This window comes from Pinus tabuliformis, chromosome 7 (assembly GCF_031772625.1).
Source record: "Pinus tabuliformis cultivar Carrire ecotype Pingquan chromosome 7, CPIR1, whole genome shotgun sequence".
Classification (NCBI taxonomy): Eukaryota; Viridiplantae; Streptophyta; class Pinopsida; order Pinales; family Pinaceae; genus Pinus; species Pinus tabuliformis.
Window position 1 is genome coordinate 493,416,843 of NC_142293.1, and position 20,897 is coordinate 493,437,739.

General features: G+C 32.3%; 1 protein-coding gene across 1 annotated transcript in view; it reads left to right on the forward strand.

The window, feature by feature from the left end:
• Positions 1 to 1,616: 1,616 nt before the first annotated feature.
• The window catches only part of LOC149248189 (polyadenylate-binding protein 2-like), a 41,339-nt gene continuing 22,058 nt past the window's right edge, over positions 1,617 to 20,897 (forward strand). Inside the window, exons 1-5 of the mRNA XM_089448115.1 lie at positions 1,617 to 1,671; positions 2,628 to 2,806; positions 3,305 to 3,408; positions 3,556 to 3,643; positions 4,501 to 4,637. Of these exons, the coding sequence (XP_089304241.1) occupies positions 1,617 to 1,671; positions 2,628 to 2,806; positions 3,305 to 3,408; positions 3,556 to 3,643; positions 4,501 to 4,637 (563 nt within the window). The remainder of the gene's footprint in view (positions 1,672 to 2,627; positions 2,807 to 3,304; positions 3,409 to 3,555; positions 3,644 to 4,500; positions 4,638 to 20,897) is intronic.

Below are 20,897 nucleotides of genomic sequence, written 5' to 3' on the forward strand. Positions count from 1 at the left end.
AAGCAAATTTGTTTGCAATAAATAACCCCATCTGAAACCAATTATTGATATAACGGCATAGACCCAAAATCTACTACCTGCACGATTTGTCTCCATGTGTGTGTTTTACGGCTTAAGCTCATGGCTTGTGCCATCTATAGGAACTAATGAAACCTCAACTACTCTCCAGCATTGATAATTGAGAAGATTTGTCTCCATGTGAACTGCATTGTGTGTTTACGGCTTAAGCTCATGGCTTGTGCCATCTATAAGAGCTAATGAAACCTCAACTACTCTCAAGTCTTTCAACTACTCTCGAGTCTTGTATTGATAATAGAGAAAAAGACACATCATTTTCAGATTTGTCAAATATCAAGAAATATCAAATTCCTAACAAATTTATATTTCAAGAAAATTTAATCTTTTCAATATTTAATAAATTCAAAATTAACATAAATTTATATTAATATTTATACACAATAATATAAAATATTGTTTTAATATTATTCTTTATAAAAAATTTAAACTTTATGATATGACATAAATTATAATATTCTAAAAGTTTACCACTTTATGGAATATTAATATAATATTTGTTTAATATTATTCTTTATAAAAAATTTAAACTTTATGATATGACATAAATTATAATATTCTAAAAGTTTACCACTTTATGGAATATTAATATAATATTTGTTTCTCACTAGAAAATGTGATACATTAGTGTTTAAAATTTCAAGTGATACATAATGTTGTGATACGTTAGTGTACATAATGTTGTGATACGTTAGTGTTCAAAATTTCAAGTGATACTTAAGGTTGAAAATTAGATACTATTTGGACGAGAATTATAATTTTTATATTTATTTACAAAACTATCTAAAAAGAATTATAAATTTGAAATATTAATTATGTATATTTAAAAAATTTGAAGGGATTATTTTAATAGTGGAAAGTAATTAATTTTCATTAATTAGATACAGTACTATTTTTATGAGGTTGGTTTTTGATTTTTTAGTTATGAGGTTTCTTGAAGGAGCAGTTAAACCATATAATTACATCTAAAAAATTATATTAAATAATTTTTAATCTATTTTTTTTTTATAAAAAAAATATTTAAAAAATATAATATATTAAATATAACAAAAAAAAATTATTTTTTAAAAATATTATGATCTTGTAGATAAATTTATTTATTATTGATAAAAAATTAAAATGCTTTAATATTTAAATATATATATAGAAAATTAATTTTAAATTTTATTTTACCAAATATTTTGTAAAAATATAATCACTTCCCTTATAATTTTGGACCTAGATTTGAATGAGAATGAATAAGGACTCTATCCCACAGCGTACCACTTATGTTACCCGGTAAACACACTTCCATTGATTCTTAAGAAGCCTTACTTCACTTTGCTATACAGAGATCAAAATATTATGATATAGGTTATTGGAGACAGTTTCAACTGTCAATAACGGGCATGCAAGCGGTTCGCTCGTATCTCATCAAAAGGTGCCGTCACTCGTATTCCCCTGCGCCTCCATCCTCCGGATGGTCTTAATCATAACTTCTTTCAGAATCTTCTCTTCCCCTGCCATCTTATAAAATTTTACTGGGAAAAGAGAATTCAGAAATGGATGATGATCATGCTGTTTATGGTGGAGACATTCCGGAGGAATATGTTGAAGGTGAGTCAATGGACCATGATCTCTATGAGGAACAAGATAATGACTCCCACCGACATCAAAACAATGCTGCAACAACGGTGAGCCTCACAAGCTTTACATAGTTCCCATCGTTTTACATTAAATTTTGTAGTCTTAATATGTTTTGAAATTCTGTAGTTAATTGGGTAATCAGGGGTGGGTGGTTGCGAGGAAGGAATGAAATTTTTTTCACATATTGAATTTGGAATCTCTCTCACACATTGAATTTGGAATCTTTTTCATACACTTTTTCATACACATTGAATTCTGGCGCGTAAAAGTAATGTGATAGATATTGACAATGTTAATATATATATATATAGAATATGGGTGGATGGATGGCTCTGTCAGATTGAGTTCTTATGGATCTCTTTAAGGGACTCATCGCTGCAACAACATATTGGACAAGAATATAATCAAAATGTAGATCTCATGTTCAAGATGAGACTACAAGATGAGCTGGATGGGATGCATATTGATAGAGTGATGGGTGTGCACAAAGTAGATGCTGGAATCCTTCCATTGCCTAGATAAATGTCAACTGCAAGAAGGAATTCTCATACAAGTAACTGTTTGTTTTTTTGGAGAACTAGAATGATGATATCCTGCATTTTTCATGTTTCTGCATGCCATGTTTTTGTTACCTAGTACATTGCATATATTCTCTAGATATGGGAAGGAGAGACTCTTGTTTAAATCTGATTTATGGTTGGTAACAATATAGATTGATTTATATGTATTATATTTTTCAGACATTTTTTCTTACTAAAAAATTATAGTGGAAAAAATGTTTTGATTCTTCCTAATAAAATTGTTCAACGTTTTTCTTTCAGTAAGAAAAAAACATAATAATAGACAAAATCTATATGATAGTACATAAAATCAACCATCAACCATCAGATTGATAGTGAACCACCCAGTTCAATGTCTTAACACAGTTAATGTTCTGCAGCAGATAGAAGAAATGAAAAAACGGATAACTGAATTAGAAGAAGAGACGAATGCCATCAAGGAATTGCAAGCTAAAGTTGAGAGCGAGATGGGTTTAAATTCAAGCTCTACCCAAAATGAGCCAACCAGGGAGGATGCCGATTCGCGCTCTGTATTTGTTGGCAATGTAAGGATTTTAAATTGCAGTTTTGAGGGTTATTCATATTTTATTGATTATGTCAAATCAAGTTAAGTGGTTGAGTGTTGATTCTGTGTATTCAATTGGTATGATCTTGTTGAGTGAATATTGAATGTTTTAATTTACCATTGAAACACATAAATTGAGGCATTTGGGTTTTAATTTTACAATTCACTGGTTGCCTTTTGCTTAGGATAATGGTGGATTTTATTAATATTCTAGAATCTTATGAACATGAATGATTTATTTTTAAAGTTTTATTTTTCGAGTTTAAATTTTTTCATTAAATTCTAGAGTATTTTAAAAATCTGCAATCTACCTTTAAGATTTTGTTCGTCAAATTTAAATTCTAAAATATTTCGAAAATCTACGATCTACTTAAATTCAACTCTTTGTTACACACCTCACTCTTATTCCTACTAGATTAAGTATCGTAAAGGTTTAGAATGCATGTATTTATCCATGCTTGTTTACTGTGCTTTTAAGGTTGATTACTCTTGCACCCCTGAAGATCTGCGACTCCATTTTTTGGCTTGTGGAACAGTTAATAGAATTACAATTAAGTCCGACAAATATGGGCATCCAAAAGGGTTAGACTGATTCTTATTATATTGTATTGTTTGTCCAATCAAGGGTTACATAATTCAGATTTCTGTAGCTTCACCGTTGAATATGATTGCATGCATTGTTGCATGAATATGAGATTTTGTTTTTGCTTTTGTTTCTGATCTGTACAGGTTTGCTTACGTTGAATTTTTGGAACCGGGGGCCGTTCTAAGAGCTTTGGCGTTGAACGATTCTGAGTTACGTAGCCGAAAACTTAAGGTGGATTTTCAGTTCATGTAAAATTCTTTTGACATATTGTGGCGCTGAAATTTATTGAATTTTTACAATATTATTATAGAATATATATGCTTGACTTCACTCTTATTAGTCAATTATTTTTATTTTGATTACTCATTTTAAAAATATTTTGGAATTAGAGGGATAAGAGTGAGGTCATTTCATTTTCAGCACGAAAAGAAGCTATATATTTATATTATATTCATGATAGTGGATATATAAGCATACATGGCTCGGTTGATAATGCCTTTAGAAGAGGCAGAATGCCTTTAGCAGTGTAGACCACGCCACATCTTGAGATTAAACAAAAACATTTAGAAGACTTTCCTGTTCAGCTACAAAATGATTGTGTGGAGATAGATACATATGATTAACAGATATAGAAAACAAAATGATTTCCATGACAACAAAATATATATGTGCATACCTTCGCTGAGAGATATGCCCAAATGTGGGCAAGTATTAAAAAACAGACCAGATATTTTCTATTGATAGAGAATTATATACCCGGAAGACAAAAGTCTTGGATCTGGAAGCTGTTGCTGTCCGTTGTGATCTGCATCCAGTCTGCATCCTCCAAACGCCATGGGAAGAAGTTAGACCCATTTTAGATAAAACATCAGCTTTTTGTTTTTGTTCCTATCCTTTCATATATTTTAGAATTGAAGATAAGGTCACCTCAGAAAATTGACTACACTCTTGTGGTTCCAATTTCAAAAAATTCTCCAAATTGAAAAAGGAGATTATAAAATTTGAAAACCTTGGTAAAAATTTGAAAATTTATTTAAATTTTGTCACATATTATTGTTAATTACTATATTGTGAAAATTTCTTTACAGGTGACTCGAAAGCGGACAAATCACCCTGGATTGAAACACTTTCGTGGGCGTGTTTTCACTCCCGCTGTACCATATCCAAGGAGACCTTTTAACCCATATATTTCTGCTCCTTGCTACTATCCTGGCTATGGTTATGGGTAAATATTTTATTTGTGTATTTTTTTTTAATTACGAGTTATTATTATTTTGGTCCTAGATTTTGAGAATGTTTCTGATTTTTAAGATAAATTAAATAAAAACGATGTCAATAATTTAATATTTATTTTTATTTAACTTTTTCCAAAAAAACACTTTATCTTAAAAGAAAAAAGAAAAGATTTATTTTTTTGTTTTTTCCCTTAAAACAAAAACACTTTATCAAAAAAAGACTATATATTTTCAAAAAAAATAACTACATTTTTATTATTTTCTCATCCATATCCACCATTTTTCCTATGCTCATTTTAACATTCTCATCTGTCACTTTTCTTGTACCTGTCTGTCTTCTTAAAACAAAACATAAAACAGAATCAAAAAATAAAAAATAAACATTTTATATGAGTCTTCTGTCTATAGAATAATTCTGTAGCTCATTGCTACATAGCCCAACAAATCTATCCTTCAAATTTTGTTGAAACCTGTACATTGGAAGGAGCCTTTTTCAAAAGCTGAGAATTTGATCATGCTTGGTACAATGCTGTTTCCTTTTTTTTGATAGGCTGTTTGTTACATGGTTTTGTTCTTTATATTTTTTAATGTTATATAGTTTTGTTTTAAGATTTTTTAGTAATACAATTTAAAGTAATATTGTGATTTTTTTTGTTATTTAATATACATTTTAAAATGTCTATGGGGCTTTAAATTGACGGTGATGGGTGTGGTGTTAAGACACTCCTTGCAATGGGTGTGCTGTTAAGACACTCCTTGTAATTGGATTGACGGTGAATGAATGTGCTGTTAAAACACGAACACTCCTTGCAATAGCTCCTTGCAATAAGTCACCGGTTCAAATCCCACAAATCCCACTGTGGTACTTAGGTTAGTCTTAACTAGAAAAAAAAAATATACATTTTAAAACAATTTTATAATTTTTTGTTATTTAAAATATATTTTAAAACATATTTTATTATTTAAAATATATTTTTAAATAAATAAATAATTTTAGCCAATTCTATAAATTAAATCATCCAAAAAAGGACCATTTCATCTCTTACTTGAAACCACCAAGTTTTTACTTAACCAAGTAATTGGTTTTGTATAAAACTAATTAGCCAAATAATTGGTTTTGTATGGTACTCAATAAAGTTTTCTGTTGGTCGCAGGAAAGCACCGAGGATTGGACGATACTCTCATCGATATAATCCCTATGGTTAGACGGTGTTTCTCATACCTGCCCAGGAATAAAGTTTGTCATTTGTTTTTTAAAGGCGTAATAATATTGAAAGAATTCTTGGAAACTAAAATGAGGCCATCTTCTTATTATTGCGATTATCATACGAGAAAAGAGTTTTCCAGAGCTGCTGTCGGATTGCCCATATTTAATATGGGAGGAAAAATGAAAAGTTCCACTCGTTCCACAGTGAGCAAATGGAATTTGTGCAGCATGAATATCGTTCCACAGTAAGCAAATGGAATTTGTGCAGCATGAATATCTGACTCCAGCGGGGAATAATTTGCAAAATTCAATTCATTCCGGTGAAATACGTAACATCGAGATAGTAGTATGAGATAGTAGTAATAATTTTAGTTTTTAGTTTTGTAAGTAGGTTGTAATTAACTTCTTTTTAAGAGTCAAATAATTTTAAAGAAAATGTAAAAGTGTATAAGCAATAACTCTCTTTCATTCGGTTTCATGTTTGGACTTGTGCTTAATGGAGATATGTGCTAATTTATATTTGTAGTTTTTCAACTTATTTTTAACAAATATATTAAGTTTTACAAATATAATTAGAAAAATAGATATTACAATTATTTGGTCTTATATATACAATAGATATTACAATTATTTGGTCCTACATATAACTAGACTAAAAGTCATGAAAATATTACTTGTTTTTATATTTTTTTTTCCATGAAAAAACTTTGTACATCATATTTGGTTCTACAAATATAGTTAGAAAAATAGATATTACAATTATTTGGTGCTACATATACACTAATATTTGGTCCTACATATAGCTAGACTAAAAGTTATGAAAATATTACTTGTTTTCATATCTTTTTTCCATGAAAAAACTTTGTACATCATATTTGGTCCTACAAATATAGTTAGAAAAATAGATATTACAATTATTTGGTCCTACATATACACTAATATTTGGTCCTACATATAGCTAGACTAAAAGTTATGAAAATATTACTTGTTTTCATATCTTTTTTCCATGAAAAAACTTTGTACATCATATTTGTTCCTACAAATACACTAAGTCTTACAAATACATTAAGAAAAATAGATATTACAATTATTCAATCCTACATTTATAGATATTACAATTTCAGTCCATGAAAATATTACTTGTTTTCATATCTTTTTTCCATGAACCATGAAAAAACTTTGTACATCAAATTTGGTCCTACAAATACACTAAATCTTACAAATACATTAAGAAAAATAGTTATTACTAAAAGTCATGAAAATATTACTTGTTTTCATATCTTTTTTCCATGAAAAAACTTTGTACATCTTATTTGGTCTACAAATATAGTTAGAGAAATAGATATGACAATTATTTGGTCCTACATATACATTAATATTTGGTCCTACAACTATAGTTAGAGAAATAGATATTACAATTATTTGGTCCTACATATATACTAGATATTACAATTATTTGGTCCTACATATACACTAATATTTGGTCCTACATATAGCTAGACTAAAAGTTATGAAAATATTGATATTAAAATTATTTGGTCCTACATATATACTAGATATTACAATTATTTGGTCCTACATATACACTAATATTTGGTCCTACATATAGCTAGACTAAAAGTTATGAAAATATTACTTGTTTTCATATCTTTTTTCCATGAATAAACTTTGTACATCATATTTGGTCCTACAAATACACTAAGTCTTACAAATACATTAAGAAAAATAGATATTACAATTATTCAATGCTACATTTATAGATACTACAATGATTCAGTCCATGAAAATATTACTTGTTTTCATATCTTTTTTCCATGAACCATGAAAAAACTTTGTACATCATATTTGGTTAAGAAAAATAGATATTACAATTATTCAGTCCATGAAAATATTACTTGTTTTCATATCTTTTTTCCATGAAAAAACTTTGTACATCATATTTGGTTAAGAAAAATAGATATTACAATTATTTAAATATTACTTGTTTTCATATCTTTTTCCATGAAAAAACTTTGTACATCATATTTGGTCCTACAAATACACTAAGTCTTACAAATACATTAACAAAAATAAATATTACAATTATTCAATCCATGAAAATATTACTTGTTTTCATATCTTTTTTCCATGAAAAAACTTTGTACATCATATTTGGTCCTACAAATACACTAAGTCTTACAAATACATTAAGAAAAATAGATATTACAATTATTTAGTCCTACATTTATATATATTACAATTACAATTATTCAGTCCTACGTTTATGTATATTACAATTATAGATATTACAATTATTTGGTCCTACATATACACTAGATATTACCATTAGTTGTTCCTACATATACACTAAGTACAATTATTTGGTCCTACATATACACTAGATATTACAATTAGTTGTTCCTACATATACACTAAGTCAAAATAGCTAGCCTAAAAATCATGAAAATATTACTAGTTTTCATATCTTTTTTCCATGAAAAAGTACATCATATTTGGTCCTGCAAATACAGTAAGTCCTAAATACAGTAAGAAACTAGATATATATACACTAGATATTACAATTAGTTGTTCCTACATATACACTAAGTACAATTATTTGGTCCTACATATACATTAGGAAAAATAAGTAGCCAATCATGAAAATATTACTTGTTTTCATATCTTTTTTCCATGAAAAAACTTTGTCCATCATATTTGGTCCTACAAATACACTAAGTTTGATATTACAATTATTTGGTCCTACATATACATTAGGAAAAATAGCTAGCCTAAAAGTCATGAAAATATTACTTGTTTTCATATCTTTTTTCCATGAAAAAACTTTGTACATCATATTTGGTCCTACAAATACACTAAGTCCTACAAATACAGTAAGAAAAATAGATATTACAATTATTCAATCCTATATTTACACTAGGAAAAATAGATAGCAGTCATGAAAATATTACTTGTTTTCGTACCATTTTTCCATGAAAAACTTTGTACATCATATTTGGTCCTACATATACACTAGGAAAAATAGATAGCTATAAGTCATGAAAATATTACTTGTTTTCATACCTTTTTTCCATGATAAAACTTTGTACATCATATTTGGTCCTACATATACACTAGGAAAAATAGATAGCTTAAGTCATGAAAATATTACTTGTTTTCATACTTTTTTTCCATGATAAAACTTTGTACGTCATATTTGGTCCTACAAATATACTAAGAAAAATAGATATTACAATTATTTGGTCCTACATATACATTAGTTACTTGTTTTCATACCTTTTTCCCATGAAAAAATTTTGTACATCATATTTGGTCCTACAAATACACTAGGTCCTACAAATACACTAAGAAAAATAGATATTACAATTATTTGATCCTACATATACACTAGGAAAAATAGATATATTTTGATGAGATAGCCTAAAAGTCATGAAAATATTACTTGGTTTCATACCTTTTTTCCATGAAAAAACTTTGTACATCATATTTGGTCCTACAAATACACTAAGAAAAATAGATATTACAATTATTTGGTCTGGTCCTACAAATACACTAAGAAAAATAGATATTACAATTATTTGGTCCTACATATACACTAAGAAAAATAGATATTTTCTATGAAAAAAGGACCCCATATCAATAACAAATTTTATTTGGTCCTACATATACACTAAGAAAAATAGTTATTTTCCATGAAAAAAGGACCCCATATCAATAGCAAATTTGTTATTGTGTTTTTTTCCATTATCTTGGCATGCACCAAAATAATCTTAAGCTAGAACAAATTTGTTATTGTATTTTTTCCATTATCCCCAAACTTATAGCTTATCAATTCTCACTTATTACCTAGTATTCTTGACATGCACCATCAAACAATCTCAAGCTAAAGTATATTTGATTATCAGAATAGCCATTTATCTTGGATGTTTCAATTCCTTGGAACATGGCTTTGTTCCTAGCTAACCATATCCCATTAGAAGTATTAGGATGTTTAATTTCCTTATGAACATGGCTTTGTTCCTAGCTAACCATAACTCATAGAGAACAAAGCAAGTAATGTATTTTGACTTTGCTACATATTTTTATTAAAGCCAATACTAAAAAAAAATCACCTAGGCATCTTTATATCCCATTGGAAGTTTCCACAGGTTAATTGTAGTACTTCTTTCCACACAAGATTTGAAAAAGGACATACAATAAAAATATGATCCAATATTAATGTTTTATCATCTCCCTGATTTATGAGAAGAATAGAACTTTGCTATAAGTTATTTGTAAACTAATTTCATTCTAACTCCTTTGTTGACTTCCATCTTTATATCAAATCATCTACCAATCCTTAACTTGCTACTCCTTCAATCTTATAAAACCCAAATACTTGTGAGTTAGCCAAAAGAGGACTTGCTACTCCTTCAATCTTATAAAACCCAAATACTTGTGAGTTAGCCAAAAGAGGTTCAATTAACCTGTAATTTCCATTGCAACTAATCGATAGGTCTTTCTCTTGATCTTACCTTATCTCATTTCCCTATTTTTCAAGTTTTCTAAGTTATTTGTAAACTAATTTCATTCTAACTCCTTTGTTGACTTCCATATTTAAATGAAACCATCTACCAATCCTTAACTTGCTACATCTTATAAAATCCAAATAAGCATTGATGTCTTCCACAACACACAACACCCTAAACAAAATCTACTTTCATTGTATAGTTATTGTGTTTGTTGTCTTCCACAACACACGACTACTTTCATTGTATAGTTATCATCTTTGTTATATTGTATATTACGTTACAAACATAGATCATAAAACTATGTGGAATCATTCTTTTTTGGGATAAGAGAAATTAAAGTACAATCAAATGCCCTTAACATTTTCCTAGAGGTTCTAGATTTTTCAACCAATCTCATAATTTCGTCCTCTAATAACTCATAAACACACAAATAGAACTTAGGTCCCAACATCTAACCCTAGGCTCTTAGCTTTCTTAAAAGAGTGTAAAATAACCTAAAGCATAAATTAAAATTCTTTAGTCAAGGTCTTCAAAATGAAGCTTTAATTCTTCTTGAAGGAAAGTATATAGCTTGAAGCATAAATTACAATTCTTCAGTAAAATTCTTTAATATATAAAAAAAATATTCTTCCCGAAGACAAAGTTTTCTTAATATTCAATCCCCTTTTCAATGGTCATGGTAAAGTGACTTTTAAATCTTCATCATAAGTCTCTTATCACACTTTAAACATTGAGTTACATTTTAATATTGAAGTTCTTTCATCCTAAGAAAGTAGAATGACAAATCTTCACCAAAGCTCATAGACCTTTGCCCCCCCTTTCAACCTTATGAAGACTAAGTATTGAAGTCCAAAACATGAAATATTTGCATTTATCGCAGTTAAACACTATAGTATTCACCATGTTTCATTTCCACAACAATTATCATCTAACATGTAACATAAAGTAATGTAAGGAGGATTATTGTCACTTTGCCAAAACACTCACAACCGATAGTCCAATGTTTAATTGTGTTATTTTTGGGTAAGTCAAGTCCATCGCATATTCGTTTAAGCTCAATTCCTCGTAATAATGAAATCCTTGTAGATTCACAAGTAATGTTAGCCTCAATACTATGAAACTGTGACTAAGTTCTCATATCCATCAAGTAATGTTAGCCTCAATGCTACGAAATTGTGACTAAGTTCTCATATCCATTAGACTGGTTTTATCTTTGTTTAAAGGATGTTTTGTGTATTTTTGGGTGAATTTCTATCTAGCTGGAGCTTTAAAGCTTTCACATTATTCACCATATCCCTAACTTTCATGAAATTGCTTATAATTGGTAACTTGTAGCATGATTCCAAAATCTTTATGAAGTAATGAATTTGGTTTTCATAAGTAGATTTTAAATAAGCTTCCTTGATGTAAGAAGCAAAGTTTGTGAATCAAAATCCCATGTCTCCTATATGTCTTATAAATATCACTATTACATAAGCTTCTTTGATGTCAGAAGCAAAGGTTGTGAGTCAAAATCCTATGTCTCCCATATGTATTATAAATATCACTATCTTAAAGCGAAAAAACCTTATCCTACTATATTTTAAGAAATATTTCTTTATTAAGAATTCCATTACCATGCTTTAACATAAATACATCATTGATCACAAAGGAAATTCATTATTTTTGTGATTTTGGATGATTGATTTTGAAACGTTGACAAATAGGGATTATATGGATCTAAAGACTTCAAAGAGTAGAAAAAAAAAACTATGACAAAGCAATTACAACTAGAATTACCAATAGATCCTACCATGTCAATTATAGACCTTGTCAAACTAGTTACAAAGCTTTCTAGGCCAATTTTTAAAGACATATCCCATACCACAAGTGTAGCTCATTTTTTGTGGCTAGGGTGATATTTTCATCAGATTTAGAGAGGAAGAATATCCAAAAATTATACCACGAAATTATGCAAATGATAGATGCATTAATGAACATGTATTTCCAAGTATAAGAAAGCCAAATTTACATTGTGTGGCAACTAGAACATCAATGTTCCCTTATTCTAAGGTCATTAATGGATTGTAGATCACACTAATGTAGAAATAAGACTATTTTTAGTGATCACTAAAGTTCCATAGCATATATTCAACCTTAAAAATTGGAAAAGTTTTGGAAGTTTTACAACTCAATTGTTTACATGACCACAACATTAATAGAAGAGTTTCACAAAGATAAGGAAGATAAGAAATTAATAAGTGGTGGGCAAGAAGGAGAGGTTTTGGATATAAGAATTGTTGTGTTCATTCCATTATCAACTTAAGAATCCCTTATATATATGTTTTTCCCTGAGCAAGTGGACTCTATAAATGTTAAAATTAGAAACTAGGGCCAAACTCCACATGGGTCATCTTATTTATGACATATTTTTCTTGGATTCCTCTCTCTGAGAGGTGTAGGATTAATATAGAGATCATCTGATTTTGACATGTACAAATGAAGTTTTGAATTTATTTTGATTATGGACAAATTGTCAAGGTCGACCATCAAACTTATGTAGGCTCAGAAGCCTAACGGTCACGTCTATTCATCCTCAACGTTGCATATAAATAGAAGGTGACTTAACCTCATTTGGACACACTCATATTTGCACATCTCTCTCTCTCCTCATTGATTCGCTACACATTTATGGTCAGCATCTCTTTCCACACATGCGAAGGAAAGGAACGTTCTGTTTTGGGCGTTGACCAAGTTTGACCGAATTTCCAAATTGTTGTTTTGACTTTGTTGACCACCTTTGACTGCATTTTTATGAGGGCTATCTCTCTTTGGGTAGGCCGTATTTTTGGGCATAGAAATCGCTAAACGTTGACTACGGCTAGGGTTGACCACAAGTGGACTGTTTGACCAAACTTTGACTGGGTTGATTTCATATTGTTTTGAGGGCTGATTCATCTTGTTGTTTGGAGGCCGAAGTTAACTGAAGTTGACCGAATTGTTGAGGGTCAAATCTTCCATGTTGACCAACGTTGACTTTTCTGGTTAGGGCTCTTTTGTTGTTGTGATAAATTATCATATTTTACATTGTATTACCTCTCTCTACTTAACTGTTGAAGACTAAAGAAGAATTGATCAAGGGTTTCCCCACATTGGGGTTTGTCCTTGGTGCCACATCTTGTGTCCTCTTGTCTTGCTTGTCTTCTTCTGTTTATGTTTATGTTTTATCTACATTTTACTATCATGTTGATGTGATCGTTAAACTGAATATTGATATTGGGCTAATAAAGAAATTGAAGTAAAATTGCTCTTAACCATATAATGTACCATGGTTGCCTAAAATTACCATGGTATCAGAGCTGAGGTGAAGACAAAGCCCAAGCAAGAGTGAAAGAGCAATCACTAAAGATAATTGGACAAGGACAAAAGGTTCAATGGGTTCTTCATCTTACTTCCTGGTTGAAGACAAGCTCCATGATAAATCTGACTATAATGGATGGAAGATGTCTCTTGATTTGACCTTGGAAGAAAAAGAAGTGATGGATTATGGATATTGACCCTCTCCACTACCTCTTCGCTGAACACTTTGGGAAATTGGTTGTTTGATAGTGGTGCCTCAAGGAACTTCATCAGATACAAGGAATCCCTCTCTAATCTGATAGAAAAGGAGACAAACTTGGAGATCATCCTTGGAGACAATGCCACCTATCTTGTGAAGGGAGTAGGGAATTTTACCCTTCAATTGAATCAAGGTAACATTATTCATTTTCAAGAATTTCTATATGTACCCAATCTCAAGAAGAACCTGGTGTCCATTTTGGAAATGGAAGATAAAGGATTCAAGCTTGCTTTTATCGATGGAAATGTACGTGTTTGGAAAAGAAAATTTAAAGATTCTTTTACTCTTGGGTTTAGGGTTGACACTTTGTATCAAGTTGGAGGAAGTGCATTAGGATCCATGTCTTTCGACACATATCTACAATCTGAACTATGGCACCAAAGGTTTTCCCATCTTCATTATATGGCCCTACCCAATGTGAGACACATGGTGATAGGTATGCCTGAGTTCAAAGTAGAGCATGAAGGTGTATGTGCGAGATGTGCCGAGGGAAAAATTACAAGAGGACCATTCCCCTCAAGTAATAGAAAGACCACAGATATATTGCAATTGATCCACTCTAACATATTTGGTATGATGCTCGTAAACTCTTTGGGAGAATACTTATATTATCTCACCTTTACGGATGATTATTCTCGCAAGACCTATATCTACTTCTTGAAGAAGAAGGTTGAAGTGTTCACTTGGTTCCTACACTTGAGAGCCTTGAAAATCAAGATATTGAGGACTGATAATGGGGGACCGAGTACGAATCTAGTGAATTCCAAGATTATTGCAAAGAAGCTGGAATTAAGAGGGAGACTACAATTCCATACACTCCCGAGCAGAATGGTGTGGTTGAAAGGAAGAATCGGTTTATTGTAGAAGTTGTTCATGCCATGCTTCATGATCAAGGCCTTCTGAAGTTTCTATGGGCTGAAGTTGAAAATATCGTTGTGTATGTTCAAAACTGATGCCCTCATCAAGCATTGGACTCCAAGATTCCCGAAGAAATGTTCACTGGTAAGAAACTTGGTATCTCTCATTTTAGAACTTTTGGAAGTCCTGTATATTTTCATATGCCGAAAGAGAAAAGAAGCAAATTGGGTGCATCTGGGAAGAAAGGAATCTTTGTGGGCTATAGTGAAAATTCCAAGGGATATATAATTTATGTGGTTGGTCAAAAGGAAGTTGAGATAAGTCATGATGTCACCTTTGACAAAGATATGGCCCTCAGGAAGATCAACAACCTTCCTATCCTAAGGAAGGACAAAGAAGCTAACACCAGAAATCAGGGTGAAAAAGAGGACGAAACGATGCTTGATGTTGATGAACCTAGGGATCCTATTGATCCTCTTCCTCATGAGCCCTCCTCTTCCGAAAGGAGACCCTCATCGATCAGGGAGACTCTCGAAGATGCCGAGAGACACATTGCACCAAGGGAGGCTTTCCGTGAAAGCAATAATTCGAATAAGTATCAAGGATATTTGAACACCATGAGCACTATCATTCAAGATGAACCTTCATCATTCGAAGAAGTCGTGAAGCAAAAAGTTTGGAAGGATTCTATGAATGAAGAATACGAGTCAATTATGAAGAATGATGTTTGGGATGTGGTCCCTAGACCCTAGGACAAATTGGTTGTCACCTCTAAGTGGCTCTACAAAATCAAGCATGGAGCTGATGGAAGTGCATAAAAGGCTCGCTTTGTTGCTGGAGGCTTCTCTCGAAAGGAAGGTGTATATTACGATGACATATTTGCACCTGTATACACCACCATCCACTCAATCATATCCCTTGCTGCCTCGCAAGGATGGAACCTACATCAGATGGATGTCAAGATCGCTTTCTTGCATGGTTCAATCAAAGAGGAAGTCTATATGGAAAAACGGGGTTTGAGGTTCATGATCAGGAATATCATGTACACAGGTTAAAGAAAGCTCTCTATGGATCGAAGCAAGCACCATGAGCTTGTTATGAGAGGATCGATAGCTATCTGATGAAGTTGGGACTCACTAGAAGTGAAGCCGATCCAAACCTTTACTTTAAGGTTGAAAATGATAAACCTCTGATTCTAGTACTTTATGTGGACGACCTCTTTCTGACAGGTGCAGACCCTCTCATTTTCAAATGTAAGAGGGATTTGGCTTCTGAATTTGAGATGAAGGACCTAGGACTGATGCACTACTTCCTAGGGTTGGAGGTCTGGCAAAATCCAGGTGAAATTTTCCTATCTCAAGGAAAATATGTTGTGAATATATTGGAAAGATTTGGGATGGTGGATTGCAAGCCTATGACTACCCTAATGGAACTTAACTTTAAGAAGCTATGTGGTAGTGTTGTTGGGGCTTAATTGGGAAATGCTTATGAGTATCGTCCGCTCATTGGAGCACTGATGTTCTTAGTGAACTCCCATCCAGAAATTTGTTTTACGTTGATCCAATACATGGTTGAGCCTCATCATGTACATTGGATTGCTGCTAAGAATCTTTTAAGATATCTTCGGGGCACAATCACTCATGGATTGAGATATACTGCCAAAAATGTGAGGCTGCATGGTTATTCTGATGCTGATTGGACTAGCAGTGTGGTGGATCGCAAGAGCACTTCTGGATGTTATTTTTCTTTGGGTTCTGCTTCGATATCCTAGATGAGTAGGAAGCAAAAATCGGTTGCCTTGAGCACTGTCGAGGCCGAATATAGAGCTGCTGGTATGGCATCCTATGAAGTTGTCTGGTTGAGGAAGCTCTTCAGTGAGTTGTTTGGACATGTGCTAGATACCATTGTGATCCTCTGCGACAACCAAAGTGGGATCCGATTATTAGAGAATCATGTGTTTCATGATTGCTCCAAGCATATAGATATCATGTACCATTTTATCCATGATATGGTACAACGAGGAGCAATAAGGCTCCATCAAATTGGGACTAATGAGCAGGTCGTTTATATTCTCACAAAGCCCCTAGGGAAGGTCAAATTCTTGGCCTTCCGAGAATGACTTGGAGTCATGGAGAGACCCTCTTATGGGGGTCCTGTATGAGATGGACATTGAACTCTAGGAGCTCTGGGGCGTTTGGGGTACTTCTTAGAGTGGTGAGCAATCATAGGGTGAGTGGATTAGCCTTCCCCTAGTGGTTTTTTGTGTACAGGGTGAGTGGTTCAGCCTTCCCCTGTGATACCCCTTGGCCACATGTAGGCAGGATGAGTGGTTCATACTTCTCCTACTGAGACATCCAACCCATGCAGTCAGGGACTCATGGGAAGTACCTCTCATTTGTCCAATGAGTAGGAAAATGAGGATAAGGACCATAGTACTACATATGGACGCATCATGTACTACTGTACTCCCTATGCTAGGATGACGGATATTGATCTGGGATCAATTGGAACTGACTTCGGGTCAGTAAGAGTGGTATGAGACACTCTCTTTTTATTGGGACTGACTTCGTGTCAGTAGAGAATGGTACAATACATTCTTGATCACTTCTTCTTCTTTATAGTTCAGTAAAGTAGAGCATTGCATTGATGGCAGAGATAGTATAGATTGGCAGATGGATTAGCAGGTGGATTTCTCCCTAGTTGAGAGGGAGTGTTAAAATTGGAAACTAGGGACAAACTCCACATGGGTCATCTTATTTATGACAGCTGATATTTTTCTTGGATTCCTCTCTCCGAGAGGTGTAGGATTCATCTAGAGATCATCCGATTCTAACATGTACAAATGAAGTTATGAATTTATTTTGATTATGGACAAATTGTCAACGTCGGCCAAGCTTATGTAGGCTCGGAAGCCCAACAGTCATGACTATTCATCCTCAATGTTGCATATAAATGGAAGGTGACTTAACCTCATTTGGACACACTCATCTTCACACATCTTTTTCTCTCTCCTCATTGATTGGGTATGCATTTTTGGGCATCATCTCTCTCAACACGTGCAAAGGAGAGGAAGGATAAATTTCTATTTTGGGCGTTGACCAGGTTTGACCGAATTTCCATATCGTTGTTTTGATTTCGTTGACCATGTGTTGACCACCTTTGACTGTGTTTTTTTGAGGGCTATCTCTATTTGGGAAGGCTGCATTTCTGGGCACAAAAATCGAGGCTAAACGTTAACGGTTGACTAGCGTTGACTGCGGCTAGGGCTAACCGCAGGTGGACTGTTTGACTAGACTTTGACTAGGTTGATTTCAGACTATTTTGAGGGCTGATTCATCTTGCTATTTGGAGGCTGAAGTTGACCAAATTGATGAGGGTCAAATATACCCTGTTGACCAGTGTTGACTTTTCTGGTTGGGGCTCTTTTGTTGTTGTTATAAACTATCAGATTTGTAAATTGTATTATCTCTCTCTTTCTGTTGAACTATTGAAGACTAAAGAAGAATTGACCAAGGTTTTCCCCACATTGGGGTTTGTCCTTGGCTGGTGCCACATCTTGTGTCCTCTTGTCTTGGCTTGTCTTCTTCTATTTATGTTTATGTTTATGTTTATGTTCATGTTGATGTGATTGCTAAACTAGATATTTATATTGGGCTAATAAAGAAATTGAAGTAAAATTACTCTTAAGCATAGAACATACCATTGTTGCCTAAAATTAACAATAGAGAGCCAAACACCATTTATTTTAAACAAACATGGGTCTCACTAATCTAAATCGTGACTACACTAGGTGCCATTTTTTCTTGGGTAATTGGCTTATCCAATACTATGAAGTAAGCATTAGCTAAAGCAAAGGGCCACAAACCTAACTCTTCGTTAACATTCTACATATTTGGTAGACATTATATTCCAAAAACCATTTTCTAGGTATGGGATGGGCATGGAGCATCTCATATATTCATATGCATGTGTACTAGTGGAATATATGGACTATCAAATACAAGAGAGTGTGCAAGTATTTATTATAATTTCTTTGCTTAATTTCAACTTAATATTATGCAAACTTTCTCATATGTTATATGATAAAGCTATATAGCTCCTCAACAACTTCAATGAATATACTTATATTAGAATCTACGGGGTTATTGTAGCATTGCACCTATTGCCAAAATTTGTGTCAAATAGGTTAGTGCTGAGAGAGATATTTTTCATGGCTTCAATGCATCACCGATCAAGGACAAAGTGAAAAATTTCATTTATTATTCTTTGTACAATGCACAATATAGGCTAAATAACTCCACCTTCACAAGAATAGAGGCTCAATCTATGCTAGAATGTTAATTCCATAAAGGAATATTTAAAAGGCACAAACCCAAAGAGATGGCAGGAAAGAATGCTACTCAATTTGTTATATCATGGCCTTACACACATGAGAAGTGGGAAGTGGAAGAAGTAAATAGAAGGATTACATCATGGGAACAAGTCCAGGTAAGAATTAGGCAACGAGACTAGATATTATCTCATCAACAAAAAGGAGCAACTAAAAGAAAAGAAGAAAAGTGATGAAGTTGACATAAACAAAAACAAAAACATAAACAAAAAAAGATTGCATAAGCCAAAAGGAAATGGGAAATGGATGCAAAAGCTAGGTAGTTGTGAGCTAACAAATTGAAGAAATAAGTGATGCAGGAAAGGAAAAACAAAAAATTTATTGCAGGAGAAGTTGTTACTAAAAAAGATAAAGGGGAAGCAACTACTAGAAAAATGAAGAAGAAGATAAAAGGAATCAAGATGGACTTAAAAGGAAACAAAAAAGGAGCAATATGTAAAGGCTAAAGAAATTATTGAAGCAAATAAAACAGAAGATGAATATGATAAAAAATATAAAAAAGGAAAAAGAAACAAATCATATTTAGACTAGAACTTTGAATTAAAATAATGAGAACCAAACTAATGCTCATAGTGAAGTCACAAAGAGAATTGATTGAGAAAATAGGAACAACAAGATAAACATGTTTATGATATTCCCAAGAAAAGTATAGTCAAAATTAGTAAGGATAAAAGAAAATGCAAAATTGATGAAGTGGTCAAACCAAACAAATTGGAAATTTTGTTAGCATGGGAAGATACACTTATGCCCCTTCCCAATGATGAATTTGTAGATTTGGAATTGTTAACATATAACAAAAGGGAGAAGAAGATTGTCAAATAAACCCATAAGAAAAGAAAAATTATGTAGATAAAACAATAGTGCACAGAATAGAGGTCAACTTCCTAGATACCAAGAAGCCCAAACTTGTGGCCTTGGCGTCAACTAATTTAGCACTAGCACATGGAATTGCAGGTAGAGCCAATGATGAAGAAAGAAACATAAAACAATATGAATTATGAAATTGTTTTTCTTGAGAATCAAGTTAATTAGTTTAAAGTAATATACAATAATAATAGACTTTATTGAGTATGATCTTCAAGTTCTAAATGAAGTTGGACATGTGAAAAGGAAATTCTATATTAAAGATAAATAGTTACAAATAATTGAGAGTTAAATTATTACATTTACACAATGAGCTTCAATGCTTGAAAATTTAATAAGAAATAATTCAATTACACTTTGATATGGTGAAGGAATTGTAGGAAATCTTTGGGAAAAATCCTCTAGATATTCTCACCTTAAATCCATGGGAAATGATAGTTATTGAACATGGTTCAACATATTGGAAAGATATAATTGAAGGTACTCAGGGATATCTAGAGAGAGAATGGACTGAATGTTTAAAGATATGGACTCGTATGGAAAGGTTAAATAATTTATGCAAGCTACCATCATTCAAAGCTCTTGATAGAATCCACCCACCATATGAAGTCATATAAGCCTTAGAAAAATATATACAATAAATTGAAATGGGAATTAGAAGTATACCACATGTTTGTGGGGCTCACATGTTTGATGCATCTCACAAACCCAATAGGTTGCATGTCTCTCATAAGACAAATATTTCCTATGTTGAATAAATACGTTAAAAAGGTTTTTGTAAGCTTAATATCTACCTTATAAGGTCCACTTACTAAAATATTTCCT